The 16,447-nt window shown below is 41.4% G+C and overlaps 1 protein-coding gene across 1 annotated transcript in view; it reads left to right on the top strand.

Annotated features, from left to right (window-relative positions):
• Positions 1-5,628, top strand: part of ARMC4 (armadillo repeat containing 4) — a 75,038-nt gene extending 69,410 nt beyond the window's left edge. The window contains 1 exon segment of the mRNA XM_017741557.1: positions 3,973-5,628. Coding sequence (XP_017597046.1) covers positions 3,973-4,086 — 114 coding nt within the window. The 3' untranslated portion in view covers positions 4,087-5,628.
• Positions 5,629-16,447: the final 10,819 nt, after the last annotated feature.

Genomic DNA, 16,447 nt, shown 5'->3' with positions numbered 1-16,447 from the left:
CAGCAGAGGGCCACCAGGATGGTCAGGACCTGGAGCACTTGCTCTATGAGGAGAAACTAAGGAAACTGGGCCTTTTCAGCCTGGAGAAGAGAGAGCTTTAAGTGGACTCAGTAGCAGCGTTGCAGTTCCTACAGGGACTTCAGTCATCAAGAAGATGGGCTAGGCTTTTCACAGTGATGCATGGCAAGAGGATGAGAAACAATGAGCATAAACTAAATCAAGAGTGACTGACTGAGCACAGGGAAAACCTTTTGCCCTACCAGGTCAGTCAAACACTGCACTAGGTTGCCAAAGATGTTGCGCCATCTCTAGCCTTGAAGTTTTTCAAGATCAGACTTAAAAACTCTGGGCAACCCAGTCGAACTTTGTATCTGACTCTGCTTTGAGCCTGACACAAGGCTAGAGACCACCTGAGATCACCTCCATTCTGAATTACTCTGTGATTGTGTTGTCAAAACATAGTATCACAATTCTGGGGTAGTAATGGCAAAATCTTAATTGTTCTGAGTATTTTAATGATTTGGCTGTGCATTGCTTTTGGAATCCAGAAATGCTACATATGCCCTGTACGTTCTCCAAACAGCTTGTATTTGTGCTTATTTACTGGTGTGACGTGCAAACTGTGCAAAAATATTGGACTCTAGCCTTAGAATAGAGATACCTGCCAACAGAAAATGAAGGCTACATGGTGCTGCAAATGCTTTCTCTGTCTATGGAAAGTGCCTTTTGTGTGCCAGAAAGAAGCATTTATACCACATGCTTTTTTTACTGCTTCTCACATCTGTTAACATTTACATGTGTCAGAAAACAATACCTGAACAGTAAAGGGAAGGGATACATGAAGTTCAAGGGTGTTATATCAAGAAAAATGACGTGCCATATTGCACTAATACTTCGGAATAAAAAAAAAGGAAAAAGATTTCTTGTCAAATACACTTAATACATAGGTGTAGTTTGTATGTACTATCTAAGAACACATTTCCATACCTGAACTGGATGACCCAAATGGCCAATAAATGGAACTGAACCCATGAAAGGGTCAAGGAGTGATAATCAGGAGGTGAAAGAATTATAAATGTCTCGGTTTATTAAAAAAAATAATAATTTTTTATTTCATTTAAGGTAGGATTTATATCAAAATCTTCCAAGTTGGATTCCTAAATACAGAATTACCTACTTCTATTGAAATATTTTGCATTTTTTATAATCTTCTCTTCAGCTGTCTTTTTGTTAGTACAAAAGGAATAGGTTAACTGACAAATGTTGCTGTATATCCTCCGTCCTTAGAGGCAGCTACTGTATTGGGCAGTGTTTCCAAGAATAGTCCTTTGAAGTCTCACTGTGCAAATCCTGAGAAACAGTGTAGTACTGGATTTTGTATGACGTGGCAGTTCTTGCAGATGTTAGTTACCACTGGCAAGTGATTTAGAAGAGCAGCAAATTAGAGAGAAACTGATCCTTGATCCCCTGAACACAGAAGGAAAAAACAAGTATTTGATACCTTTGTAAAAATTGGTGTTTGCATTGATTGCATTTGTAGCACTAATTCTTTAGGCATCTATTTGGGTCCTTGGAACCAGTGTCATGCAGGATTCTGTTCTTTGATGCCTCACCCTGATTTTCCAAAATGCACCTGCAACAAAGAGCACGGACCCTCCCCTACAGCTATTGTCATTGCTTAATATTGAATTCTCTGTGGAAAGAGACAGAAAAATACCTATTCTCCTATGTCTTTTGAGCCTAGGAAGAACTGATGGCTAAAATAAGAGATAATTAAGCTTGAATTGAGTCCTACCTAATGTGTAGTCATAATAAAGGCAAAGGTCAATTTTTGTTTTTTCCTATGTTTCTACTAGATATGTATCTCCGAAACATTATTTTTGTGATGAACATCTGCTCTTCCACATGGATACAAGTCATATATGAAATTATTATGGATGTTAGAGTTCCACACTCACTACACTGCAAAAGCCTTGCATTAGATCTGTGAAGATGCAATGAATAATCGCATAAGGCAGATAGTTTCCTTGCCCCCAAATTTAAAACCTTACCAAAACCACCATATGAACAGCATGTGCATACATATTTTTGGGTTTGAGTCAGGGATATGAAGGATTTATAGCAGTTTTCTTCTGTAAATTGCACAAGAAAGTTGTGAGGCACCCAAGGAATCACTTGGTAATTTAAGCTGGTGAGAAATCAGCTCATGGCAAATGGCAAAAAAGAAAGATCTTCATCCAGCAGTATTTCTGAAGAAAAAAATCAAGTTAGGCATTTGATAAGACTTGCATTCTGGTCTTTGTGCTTTGTAGAGCAGCTTTATCATTACAGGTAGACCTGGGGTCTCCTTGGTCTTATGTCCACTGACTTCTCTGGTTGCTGACCCTGGCCCACGTTTTGCACACAAAATAAAGTATAGGAACATAAACCTTTCTCGTATCATTTCTTCTCATGTCATTTTAACTCTGGCATATCCTTTCAGAAGTGTTCATATTTTAAGAATTCTACCTAGCTACTTGGACCTAGACATCTGATTACAGTAATGGAAATTTTAAGAAGGATTGCTAGAAAAAATTATCATTGATGCTTAATTGACATAATACTCTCTCTGATGTAATTCAAGTCTATCACAGGCACTCTTACATGTTGCATGGAGGGGTCAAAGGGTGAAAGGTGACTGGAAAGATGCTTGTTTTGTACATTTGGCTAACACAAATACTTCCTCAAGTACAAAATGCTTTGATCTCCCTAAGTAAATGCCATATGTGTGCAGCTGTGGCCCATGCCTCACGACTGCTGGAAGGTTAGGAAAAGGTAGCGTATGAATTTGATGTCTGCATTCAATTTATGCTTTTATATTTAGCAGTTCATAATTTTGTGTAATATTTTAGCTGTATGAAAAATATGCACCAGAGTTGAGTGATAACAGATTTCTCTGTGGTTTAACTCAACATTGTTTGGGTGAATACATATTCCTAAGTATTGCAGACTGAAAATACAGGTTTTAATTAGAGTTGTCTGAGCTTCAAAATACCTGAACGCACATTAAGCCTGGCAAATTTTCAGAAATCTGGGGGTTGCGTGGAGCTGATTTAAGCTAAGCAAGAGTCTTTTCTTTTCCAGCTCTATTGCATTTGCAGTTGCATCACTGACTTGCAACACAGTGAAGTGAGAGCCAAACCCATTATTAATGGTTTTCTGATATGTAAAAATGTTTTATCACCAAGGCCTGTCTTCTGTCATACTAATGTTGAACAGTACCTTACTCCCAGGGACTTTCCACTGAAAAATTTGAATGATTTCCAGAGTAAAGGGTCTACTACACATGACTGAAAAGCTAAAGCAACTCCAGAAGTTTGGTGCCTTTCTTGCTTGAGCTTTTGTTTTTCACTTCTACATGCAAATGTTTAAGACTGATATGCCCAGATCTATATCCCTCAAGATGTTTAACATGAGTGTTTTTCTGTGACAATAAAGAAACCTACTGCAGTCAATGGGACACAAGGATCATGAAACCAGTTTCATGATCAAGACCAAAAAAAAAAAAAAATCATGGCTTTGTTTATTAAAAATCTTGAGCATGTACAATTATACTGGTGTACCTTGGGGGGAGAATTGTGACTCACATAAAACACGTGCAATTTCTCCTTATAATAAAAAAAACCAAGTCACAACCAATAGACAGACATGTTACAATAACCAAAAAATAAGACATGAAAATATCAATTCACTGGACAAATATGATAAAATATAATGCATTGCACTTTTATGTGGATGTTAATACATATATGTTTACAAAAGTATACATGCAGTAGATACATGCCTATATCTAATGCAGTGTTGTTAATATGACTGTTGGTATTTTATTTACCAGGAGTGTGGGTAAATTCATGCATTGTTCTAGATATGATTTGAACATCACTGAAACAGAAGCACACTGATTTGTTTTTTTCTGCTCTGTGTTTTTGCTAGCTCCTACTGGCCATGGTAGGCTCTACAGATGACACTCTGCAGGAGGCAGCAGCTGGTTGCATAGCAAACATTCGCAGATTGGCTCTGGCAACAGAAAAAGCAAAATATGGCTGATGCTTCAGCAGCTTTTACCAACACACTTGTTTAGCAATTCAGCTACATTTAAATACATGATTACTCCTTCTAGAATCTGTATTTCATAGCAGAGCTCATCTAGCTGAGGATAATTTAATAAAAACAAATCTGTGGAAACTTAGGTTTGTTTTTAAGTTACTGGTTTGTCACCCCTAGGTTTGATAAAATACTTATACCTAATTTTCTGTGTCTTTTAGCATTAAATCCATCAAAAGACTATCAGTTAAGACATGTCAAAAACATTTTCTACTTTTGATATGCTTTAATTTTAATTCATTGTGGATATAAATATTTTTGCTTATCTGTGACATAACAATAAATTTTCCTTCTCTGCGTGTGTGATTATGCAGCAATTTATGAATGTCTTGAAAAATTCCCTGCATTATAAACTTGCCCAGTCATCCTCTCATTATGCTTTTGCATGTTTGATCACTTGTGAGTCATGGGAGAGCAGAAAATGCAGATACATGAATCTCACATCTGGTGTTATATTAAGACTGCAAACAGCTGTAGCAATAGACATCGCTCCAAATTTCCCATTTCTACCAACATCAAACAAAATAGTGCTTAATTTTATAAGTAGTGGTGAAATGTATTTTAATTAACACGTTTAACTCAGCTCTAAATAAAGAATCCAATATTAGATTTAGATTTGCACATTATCTTTTTGCGGGTTTTTTTTCATTTTTTCAAGACAACATTGTATTGATGTAGTTACTTTTTTTCTATATAAAATTATGTTCGGAATTACAGTTGCTTTCAAAAAACCACAGAAATTATTATTGATATTATAAATTGCAGACCCACTGTACATACCATGCTAAACAAATAATGCTGAGGTATTTCTTTGACAGCAGTAATGCCTTAATTACAAGCACAGACTGCTGACAAAAATGAAAAAAAGCAAATGTTTAAATGACTTGCATTTGTCAAAGACTTGCGTCTGAATTATTTTTTTATTTCCCTTAATAATGAACAATTTTCTTGGTTTAGAAGCATTTTGTAACTTCATTATTTTCCTCCAACTAGCAAGACTTCTCAAGGAGACTAATTCCCTTACTGACAGAACTTTCTAAGGAAGACATAATGCCAATCCACCTTTTTATTTGCGTTTTCTCTGAAGCAGACATGAAGATTCATTTAAAATTTCATTTTGGAAGACTCGTGCAATTCTGAAAAAGGAGAATTGCATTGGCCCCTTAGGGAAGGTATAGAGGCTATTTTAAAGGAAGCCAACTATGGACAGATGCTGGCAGTGTGGAAATAAAAATGTCAATCCAAGTAGTATTTTTTGATCAGTGCAAACACCAACATAGTCATGGGGTCCATCACAAGCTCCATCAGCATCCAGTGACCACCATGCTATTTTAGGTATTTTCCAGCTCTGCCTCACAGGCCTGGTATATTATTTTGAATAAACGTGTCTATATTATTATACTGACGTCACAGCTGTAGTAGTATCATATGCTTCATTGTTATACCCAAAAATACTTCTAAAATAAATGCTATTTGCCAAATTCATTTGAAAGAGAAGAGGCTTGATTTTATTTTTGTCTTTTCTGTGAGAGAAGCTGTGGATACAAATAGTTTATCACAGTCTCACTTATGAATAACATGTAAAATGGTAGCTTATTTTTCTAACTGTTGAGGGGAAAAAAACTCCCCGAAAATAACTCTTGTCCTTAACATGACCTCTCAAGGAACACTTGACTGTTTAGCGTGGATTTCAAATAGAGTAAGTTCTAAAGCAAGCTTAATTTTATGATACAGGTGTCAGGGCAATAAATGTCACATTTCTGACAATGAAATGGCCTCAGTTTGCCATTCTCACTCACACTGGTAGCCCTTACGCCTCCAAGTAGTTAATCTGAAACCTTTATTTTAAGACCTCAGACAGTTAATCCCAGACTTAATATAATTTACTTGTGCTGTTTTCTTTTCCTTTACCATGCCTGCAGTTTTTAAGTTCTCTACAAGGAGAAGAACTGTTGAAATAGATACAGATCACCACACAGGCAAAGAACCAGTATTTAAAAAATACATCTTTTTTGGCCAAAACTGGTGGATGCCATGTAATTAATATAAAGAGATTTAGTTTCTGAAAAATGAATAAATTAATGTGATCCCTGGCCCCTCTGAGCAGTGCAGTAGAGCGTGTACATTTGAAAAGCTCCCACATTGTCCACAGATCTGCACTGAGTTTCACAGCGCTGCAGCCCTCTGAAAAGGGATCCTCACAAAGCTGGGTCCCCCATGCTGCTCACACAGCCCTCCACCCCTCCTGGCAGTGCCCGCCGGCCTATTCAAGCCCTGGCATCAACCCAAGGCGCTGCCGCCGCCCAGGCCCAGCATTCCCACCGGGTATAACCAGGCACCAGCCGGCTCCTGCTCCCTGGCTCCCATGCTTGGAAGGGAAATGCCTTCACTCTGCTCTTTCCACCACCTGCTACTTGTCCATGTAAACCTGTAGCCTCTTAGGAAATATGGTTGTACTATATAGGGGACTCAGTATTATCTTCAACACAGAGCAATTTGATGTACAAATTATCTTAGCTGCAAAAATGTAGTGATTTAGAAGGAGGAATCAGGCTTTGTCCTGTTCATTTACTAACATCTGCTCAGTCTGCTTCCTTCTCATTTTCTCTATGTGATTCCTGTAGTTTCACTGTCTTGTAATATGTCCTTTTTTCCAGTTTATTTACATTGATGTTACCATCAGCAGGGAGTATCCATCGCTTGTCACAGTTTCGGGAGCCAGCTCCCAGCTCTGCACAGAGCACCATGCTCCAACTGGCAGCCGCAACGCCAGGCCTGCTCTTCACCGGCTGCTCATCGTCAGCTTTGTTCCTCAATTACATTAAAATGTCAGAAAACACAGAGTCCAAGTAAGAAAAGTTGTCACAAGAAAGTGTTGTTTTGAGTATGGAAATACTAGAGTTGATGAGAAAAAAGCAAAAGAAATCTTTCACCTTTATGCAATTATTTCTAGAACCTTATAGGCCCACCACATCTTTCAGTCTACACATCTGTCAGCAGCAGGATAGCTTTTCTTCTACCACACCATGACTCTATGATTTATTGCTTGGTGACAGATAACCATTATCAATAATTTAGTTGTCCCAGGATGTTCAAACTATACATTTGAATCTGGGATTTATGTTCATTTCCTTTTAGTGTTCATGCTAATGACAAGTGCATGTGCTCTGACACACGGTATTGTCTCCAAGTTGTAAGAGAAATATAAACTTCACGGCCTGGGTGCAAGGAATCTGTGATGTATTACAGGCTTTGTTATTCTGCTCCATCACCAAAACTTTCCTTTGGAGAGTAAATGAGCTTGAGACTCACAGGACTGTCTCAAGATTTGACTCAGTAATTTGCTCTAGGGTAACAGATCGCTTTGTGTGAAAGTGTGGTACCTCTTTCATTCCATTTCTCCTAAAATGAGTTGAGTGAGCTGCTGACACTGGGGGTCAGATGTGAATCATCCCAGGAGGCTGAACTAGATAATATGTTAGTTTAAGAATTTCATCTCATAATAAATTAAATGGTTGTTCCTTGCACATTTCCACCAAAATAATCTTTGTTTTACACGTGACAGCAGGAAGACTGTGAGGGAAACATGTAATGTGTTTCTTCGGCAGTGGAATTCAAGTTTCCATGCAGGCTGTTTGCAGTGTTTATTTCCAGAGTCAGAAGCTCACTGCTCCCCAACTGTAAATTGTGGTTTGCCTCTTCTTTAGCCACTTAAGCTTTTCCACACACTGCTCAGGATCCAGAACAACAGAAGGAGGCTGTGCTGCATCTTGGGCACTCTTTAGTTCAGACAGCCTAATTGTGGACTGTTCAATGATCTAGCACAGGCCAGGACCAGCATATTTCAGCCATAGCCATTGCAGTGGCAAGTTACATTGCACCATTTCTAAAGGGATTAATTTTGACACTTATCGTTCTCACCCTTGCTTTAACAGTGATGTTCCTCAGTGCTATATATCTTAGCTGCTTTGGCTATTGAAAGCAGCCAAAAGTCACCCATTTTCATAAACCTTTTCCTTGAGTGCAATTTTCATTGTAACTTGTGCTTTGCCTAGTTATCAGTTCAGTAATACAACTTTCTGGGAAGTATTTCCATGGACATCATCATGGCTTGTGTTTATCCTCTTGACTTGTTTTTTGTGTTATCTGCCAGACACCTTTCAGTTGGCAAGTTCCTTTCTCTTTTCCAGTTGTTGTCATTGGCAAGTTATGTGTTTTTATCCTGGTCTACATAGAGCACAGGACCCTTCAGTTGCTTGATCTTTTACAATCACACTCAATTCTACTTTAAACACAAATGTTTTCCTTCTGAAAGGCTCATCAATGCATGTAAGGAAGTTGACTCTGGCTGCCATACAGTATGATATGGCCTAATCCTGCCATGACACAAAGACATCTTCACTAATTTGCAATATTTTCTTCCATCATTTGAGAATCCCGACATGGTGACAAGATACTACCTGGCCAGTCAAAACCTTTGCTTGTTGTTACTTTGAGTCTGTATTGGAAAAGGAGCATAAGAATGACATTGTACTAATACTGAACCATGAAACAAGAGGTCATAAAACAACAGTTTTTGGTCAACTCCCCATTGCACCAGGATGCTGAATGCCTTTAAAGCTGTTCCATCCTTCAGTAGGTGAGAAGTGGCCAAGAAGCTTTTGGGGGTCCAAATTGTTCTTTGCAATTGGTAATGACGGTTAAGTTTTTGTCCAGCCATGCTGTTTCACACCCCACTTCTGCAAGGGCTTGGTGAAGGCAAGAAAGCAAAGCTGAGCACCTGTGCTCCAGTGGGTGCATCTGGCAGCAGAGTTTTCCTTCAATGGCTGAGCCTTGAACCGTACCTTCTAATATCCAGATTAAATAGCTAGGGATTTGTGTCCTGTTTCTGAAGGAAAAAAAAAGAGGCTTTAATAAAAATGGTAATTAAAAAAATACAGATGCTGATAAAATTAAAAACACATGTTATGGAGTTGAAATGATTTAGTGCTGAAAAATGTTGGTTGATTCAGTAGTAGTTAAACTTCCAAATAACTTGTCTTGAACAAGCAAATAGTTATAAGTATTTGGCTGTGTGTCTTTTTTAAAAAAAGTGAACACAGATCATGTTGCTGGTTCCTTCTACCACTAACTGGTAAAGGCTGCACTATAAAATTAGTGCAGTAAACCACTCATCTTTCCCGTTGCCGCATTCTCTTCCCCAGTTGACAGCCTTTTGGGGCCTCCTTGGCTCCTCAGCAGAAAGCACCAAGTGCAGTTCTGTTGCTCTAATGAAAACATAACAACAACGTCTGGGAAGCCATAGAATGATGCAATAACCGTACAGCTCTGCTTCCTTTAATGTGATGAAGCTTGCATATTTGCCTGGCTCCAGAGTTTTACTCCTGCCAGTATTGTACTGTAAAGAGACTTGGCAGAACACATTCAAAGGCTGTTCGTGGTTTTTCACTCAGCATTAAACCTTCCAGTGACGGAAGGGTGGGGGAACACATATTGGGACAAACAGACACTCAAAAAGTCAAAAAGAAAGAGGAGAAGGAGGCTGGTGGTAGATGGTCAGCAGTTATGTAAACCTTAGTTATGGGACTGGGGTTGATTAGGGCCGAGCTGAGACGCACTGGAGGACAACATCATGTATGAAACCATGGGTCTTCTCTGCCTGCTTTCCTAGGGGGTGATCAGCCCAAAATAAAAACAGTTCCTAATGTTCGGAGAGAAGAGATCAGTATTGCTTCATTCTCATAACCAAAGTCGTGCTCTCCTTGATAACTGCTCAGTCACAATGGTTGCAGTAGTCAGAGGCTCTACGATTGCCTTTTTTTGTGCTTTCTTTGTCCAGTATAGGGAAAATCTGTGTCCCCATGGCTGCCAGTCTTGATCTGCAGGCCTTCATTGAACTCATTTATGGCTGACTCTTCTTTTTAACTACACCATTTGGAAAGCAGACTACCTAGTCCTTACCCATGCATGAGGTTAGGCAGGAAAATATTCAAAGTGAAGCTGGAGCAACTCTTGGAGAGAACTATTCCATATGCACTTGCAGATGAGGGGCAAAATATGTTCAGAAAAAGAAGTTATGGTCAGATTGATGCCTCCTTCCAACCCGTTCCACAACTGTCTGTGGTGGGGTGTCATGTAAAAGTAAAAATACTTGGGAAAGCGGACATCTGTGGGCCAGCCTTGGTATGCTTCCCAGAATGTAATGACTAGGTGAATGTTTTTCAGCACAGCAACTAAGGAATATAGGTGACTGCCAAGCGCTGGATCTGATGTGGTGTGAAGAGGTACGAAACAAAGAGGAGTGATTTGTCTGAAGAAAGTGAGGTTTAATTATTTCCAAACTTGGCATTAAAAAAAAGCACTACAAAACAAAGAGGAATGATTTGTCTGAAGAAACTGAGGCCTAATTATTTCCAAACTCAGCATTAAAAAACTAGCAACGCAAAACAGAATTCTTTCCAATCCCTTCAAGTTGCTTTTCGGATTTTTGCATATCTTTAAGACACTTCCATGGTGTGGACATGCTCTTTTCACCAGTCTTGGGGCTCTACAAGTATGGCTGTGTACTCCCTACTGTGGACATTTCTACATCAACAGTTACTGAGGTCAATGTTATGATTTTAGTTCCACTGGCAGTTACTGATACCTAATTACCACTTAATCTGTTCTGAACTTTGTAGGAATGTGTAATAGAAACCACTTCAACTTTTGCTAGAACTGCATTTGAATTGTGTGTCTCTCCTGCAGGACTGCCACATCCATACCCACCATCCCAAAACAGCTGAAATGTATTTCAGCTTTAAGAGGAAAATACTCTGTACTCTACCATGTACATTCTTGCTCAGGGAGATGGGAAATGCAGGCTCAAGTGTCCCACAGCACCCTCAGAAACTGCAAGACTCAGAGTCCCCATCAGAGAAAGCAAACATGAGCAAGGACCCTTGTGACCTTGAAACAGCTATTCCGTATCATGGACAACCATTACAACTAGGACCAAACTGTCATGCTGGGGCCTCACAAAGTGCTGGCCAAAACACTGAACTCCACAAGCAGTTTTAGGGATGTGAAACATCTTTTTGCAACCTCGTGTATAAGTCCTGAGAAGCTGAGCTCAAGCACAGAGCTTCTCCATGGGGTTTCCCAGTACCAGCAGCCCCAATAGAGGTGTTAGCACCCTGCAGCATTGGGCAGGGGGCTGATAGGCAGCCTGGGCTCAGGGCTTCCACCGTGCCATCTGGCAGGGAGTGCACTGGGTGCAGAGGCATATATTTTCATAGCAAATCTAAGTGGCAGTTTAGAAAAACTTACCCAGCCAAAGAAAACCTTGGAAAGCCCTGCAGAATGAATCAATAAAACTGTCTAAAAATTTAATCCAATGAGAAAGTTAGTAATTGTCAGAAGTCCATGAGATTTACATTTCTAAATTAAACAGGCCAACGAAGTAACAAGATTGTGCTTCTGTAATCAACTAGTAGCAATTTTACAAATTAGGGAAAATGTGGAGGGAATTCAGTTACTAAATGTGGCTGCCACCTGCAGATACCCCTTAAAGGTTTCAGTCAAGAAAGTCTGTGGAAAAATAGGTGAAATCTCACTTTGCTGAGACAGGTAACATTTTGCTTTGGCCAGTAGCAAGAATGATTTGGGTAAATATGTCTTGAAAAACTGCAAATGAAATGGTGGCAAAACAGCTGAGTGAGAGCCAAAGGGAGGCTGCAGGCTACCCCTGGAGAGCTCCTGTTGGCTGAGGATGTGCTGCAAACCCAGCCTGCTGTGGCAGGAACACTGCCCTGGGCAGCCCTGGGTGATAAGTAACAGCATAAAAATTCCAGACATGGATTGTAGGATATCACTCTTGTCCAAGGAAACTTTAAGGGGAGGGATAGAGGAGTCAGTTTCAGTGACTCCCACTTGCTGAGCTGATGTGCAAGCACCCAGTGTGCTCCAGCCCTGGGAGAACCAGGGCAGCACAACTGCATTCATGCTCTCTACCTCTCACCTGGCTTTTTGCTGCAGGGCCCAGGTGAGAGCAGCTGCACCATCAGCTGCAGGGGAGGTGCTGGTCAGTCACACTGCTGTATGGAAGAAAGTGAGGTGGAAAGAAAGGTTTTATTAAGGAAAGACCTTAGTAAGAAGCAAGGAAAGATGATGTGGTTTCTTAGCTTGATAAACACAGATTTTGGGATCCTGCACCCAGGCAACCCAGGCTGCCCGGATCCAAAGCCAGGCCCTCTTTTGGGAAATCATTCTGGACAACAAGGGACATGAATCAATGCTGCACCTACTCAGAAAAGGGGTATATGGCCTATACTACTCTCATGCTGCTCCGTTTTCCATAAATACACAAAAGTGCATGGCACTCTGCTATGAGAAGAGAGCTTCAGAAAGTTTTAAAGAAATTTTTTCTAGTGGGGATCCCATCATCCCATCCCTGTGAGCCAAATGCCTTCTGTCTGTTACAGCATTAGCTGAATTTTATGGGGATGCATCTCATGAGGGCATTACTCCAGCCTATCCAGATCCTGCTGCAGCGAGACCTTGAGTTTGACAGCCCAGACAAGTTGCTGAGACATGAGAGAAGCAAAAGGACTTGAAGAATGAATACATGCACAGGCTGTCCTGCCTCCAGCTCAGACTGTTTCCTTCTGTCTCAGTCTGATAACCATGCAGTCTCCCAAAACCTTCTCAGATGGCTGCTGTCCGGCAGATCCCAACAGAAGCAGGATGAAAAAAAGCTCACAAAAGGCTTGGTATCTCTATGAGCAGTCTCAGTCTCTGGTAGATTAGCAATCCAAACAAACGCAAGCGTCTTGGAACCAGCCAGCGACTTCTGGCAAACCCATGTGTTTGTGACTGCTACCTTCATTGGAGACAATTGACATGACTGTGTCCTTTCCAGGCATTTCGAGCATTTCTGTATTATCAGCCGCCTGATCCAGGGCTTCAGAGTCCGTCCAAGGGAGGACTGAGGTATGAGGACTGCTTGAAGCAGCTCCATGAGTAAAAGCCTTAAAAAGCTGGATCTTTTGTGTAAGAAATCATATTCCTTGGACAGTTTGTAAATGTTCATTGCAAACTATCTAGTGCTGCTGCCAGACAGAATTACCTTAACTGGGACTTTATGGCTCAATCCATGGAGAGTCTCCCACATAAACACAGGCACAAATCAAAGTGCCTTTTTTTTGAGAGACAGTGCTCCAAGTGGGCCCAGGCATCCCAGTTGCAGCCTTTTACAGGACAGTAGCTGAAACAACATTGAAAAAGATCTCAGAATTGAGTTCTCTGAACTACAGGAGGCCCAGTGGGTGTCGTCCTCAAGGCTTCTTCAATAAAACCAGCAGTATGTCACTTGTGCGCTGCAGAAAGCCATCTGTTCCTTCCCAGATATCTGTATCCCAACCAATGGAGGCAGGTGTTACAGACCACTGAAGGAGAATCAACAAATGTTGAGAAGGAATCAATTTTTAATTCAAATACTATGTAGCCAGGTGTTTTTAGTCCTGTTATTGTCCCTTGAAAGGTGAACAGCAAAATCCTCTTCTTGGATTTGGCTGCTCCTGAAGTGCCCTCTTGGTTTGAGATCCTAGGATTCACAATCCCAGGGCTGGATCTGCAAACCCTGTACTATATCTTGTAAATGGTCTGACAGCTCTTGGCTTGCCAGGCAGGTATTTTCACATTCCAATTCACCCATCTGCAGTAAGACAGTAAGATCTCAGCTGTCCTTGCGGAGATATCAGCAAAAAACTAGAAGTCTTCTCTCTGTTATAGCACTGACTTGACCCTCTCCAGCCAGGACCTGACAGGGTGACAGCTCTCCTAAGGACACCAAGTGTTTGAGCTAACTGCCTGGTGCTATGTGGTGATGCGAGGTTAGTGAACAGATCAGTTCAGGAGACCTGCGCTTTCATTGCTGCCCTGGGCAGTCCAAAATTCTGTTCACTTTCCCTCTGGTTAGAGACTAGTTCATGGGCAAGGTTGTCAGCTCCTCACCAGTGGCAGCAAGGTATCCCTGCAGGTGCTGCATGGACAGGTTGCTCACCACATCCCTGCATTCCTTTCCTTACTGAATGGGTGAAGAGAAAACATAGGCAAGTAAGGGATGCACCAGTCTATTCAAACAGGCTGGGATATGCCTGCTGGAGAAGGTAAAGTCCAAACGGATTAGCTGACCTCCTCTGTGCCCTGGGAAGCACCCATGCTCAGACATCTGGAAAACCTTATGTTGCAGTGCAGGTGGCAGTGGCCACTACAGCAGAGCAGTCAGAGGACTGGTGGACACGCCTCCAGAACACAAGAGGTCTGATTCTCACCCCGTGGTTACAGCGAGTTCCCATGTTCCTAGTGGTTCTTGGTTTACATGTTTTAAGTTTATGGGTTCAGGAATTTTCCAGCCAGTTTTATGTATAAGTTCATGTTTATGTATTTCCCCTAGTTGCTTATGTATTAGTTCTGGAAAGTTCTCCCTTCTTTGATGCCCCATTGGTTGGTTCATATAATTCCCCCCCTTAAGTTATCCCCATTGGTTATTCCCCTGTTATCTCCTCCTCCTCAGTCGATCCCCATTGGTTGTTTCTCTTTGTTCCACCTCATATAAAATGCTGTGCTCTCCCCTTTTTCCTGTCTTTGTCCCTGGATCCTCCCGTGGCAGTAGACCAGCTGGAACCTACACAAAGACCCCTCTCTCATCCTTTGCCTCCGCCGATGCTTTTACACCACCTTTGTTTGGGGCTTGCTCCTTGCAAAGGAGCCAGCTTTCCCTGCAAGCTGCAGCTGACAGCTTTCCCTGCAGGCTGCAGCTGACCCCTGCCTGCAGCAGCAGAAGACCAGGATGTCTGCAGCTGGACGCTGTGCTGCCTCGGACAGCCCCAACAGTGTCAACCTTGTTCTTCCGAGAGATTTGTAACCTCACCTGATGCCACCACAACTCCAGAGTGGGTGGACAGCCCCTCTCTGGGAGAGGCCAACCTGCCATGTGGCAGAGCACATATTCAGCCCATCACTGTGAAAGGGCCAGGGGCACCTCAGCGCAGCGCTGCAAGTACTGCACGGGCACTGCCGGCATGGGGCAGGCACAGCACCAGGATCTGCCCCGTGCCTGCTACGGCTGTCAGCCCAGTGCACATCCCACACTGGAGGAGCCCGCAGGAGCAGGCTACGGCCCTGCTTTGTGCTTGCACTTAATCCCAGCATTTACCGTGGCAGCTGAAGCAGGCAACTTATACCATTTCGCTACTTTGTGGAAAGACTGTGAGGTGACCAGCACCTGAGTCTGTTGACAGCTTTGAAGGAAGCAATTTAATTATGCAAACCTGAAACTGAATCTGTCCGTATCCCTGCGGCACATCCCCACTGATGGCAGTTGCAGTCTTTCCGTGGGCATCCTAGGGCACCTTCTGTCCCAATCCTGCAAACACTTACTGGAGGCTTAATATTACACCAATGAGGAATTCTTGCAAAGTCAATGGGAGAGCCAGTGGGATAGCCAACATTTATGTGTACATTCAAATGTGCAATTTGGGTCTGAGCACTTGGTCATATCCTTGGCCTGTGCTTAAAAAGAAAAAGAAAAAAGATGAAAACCCACAAATCACATTTAAGATAGCAGAATGATTTATTAAGAAAAAACACAGATTTTTGAAGTACTGAAAGGGTTGAAATAGTCTGAATAGAATGAAAATTGACATGAATTTTTACCACAATGCAAAAGGAACTTGAACTATTCTAATAAGAGTTTGCTTTAATGTTCGTGCATGTCTTCACATCCTGCTTTTGGCAATGGGCAGAAAAGAACTACTGAAATACTGTGAGAAAAGCTGTTCTTGTGTTATTTCTGGCCCTGTTGTAATGCATGAAATCAGGACATCTCATGAGAGAGACTGATATTCAAGATTTTCAGTCCATTTTTCAGATAAAAAAGTCTGAATATATATCTAAATTTCTGGGTTTAGTCATGACTAGATCTCAAAGCAACAAGTAAAGTATCTGTGAGGTCACAAGTCAAATAGTTACAACTCAGAAGAAAGTATAATAGTTATATTCAAGTAACTTGAGGGGAAAAAAAGCTGTGAAGCTAATATTCACTTGCCAAGCTAAGGTGGTGTCTCCTCATTCTCAAAATAACCCTTAATGCCATCGGGGAATTTCTGAAGTTTATTCATAGGGTGGACAGAGGTTATGATTAAACCTAAAGTGCTTGGAGACACGGCAACTGTCATAGGCATGGTTCTGTGCATGTGTGTGGCTCTAATCTGTCTAAAAATCATTTTTGATAAACACCTTCAGGATCCAAAGAAATGAGGGC

Source organism: Corvus brachyrhynchos, unplaced genomic scaffold (assembly GCF_000691975.1).
Source record: "Corvus brachyrhynchos isolate BGI_N302 unplaced genomic scaffold, ASM69197v1 scaffold167, whole genome shotgun sequence".
NCBI classification, from domain to species: domain Eukaryota; kingdom Metazoa; phylum Chordata; class Aves; order Passeriformes; family Corvidae; genus Corvus; species Corvus brachyrhynchos.
Note: the sequence above shows the minus strand (reverse complement) of the source record. Positions and strands in the feature narration are given on the sequence as shown.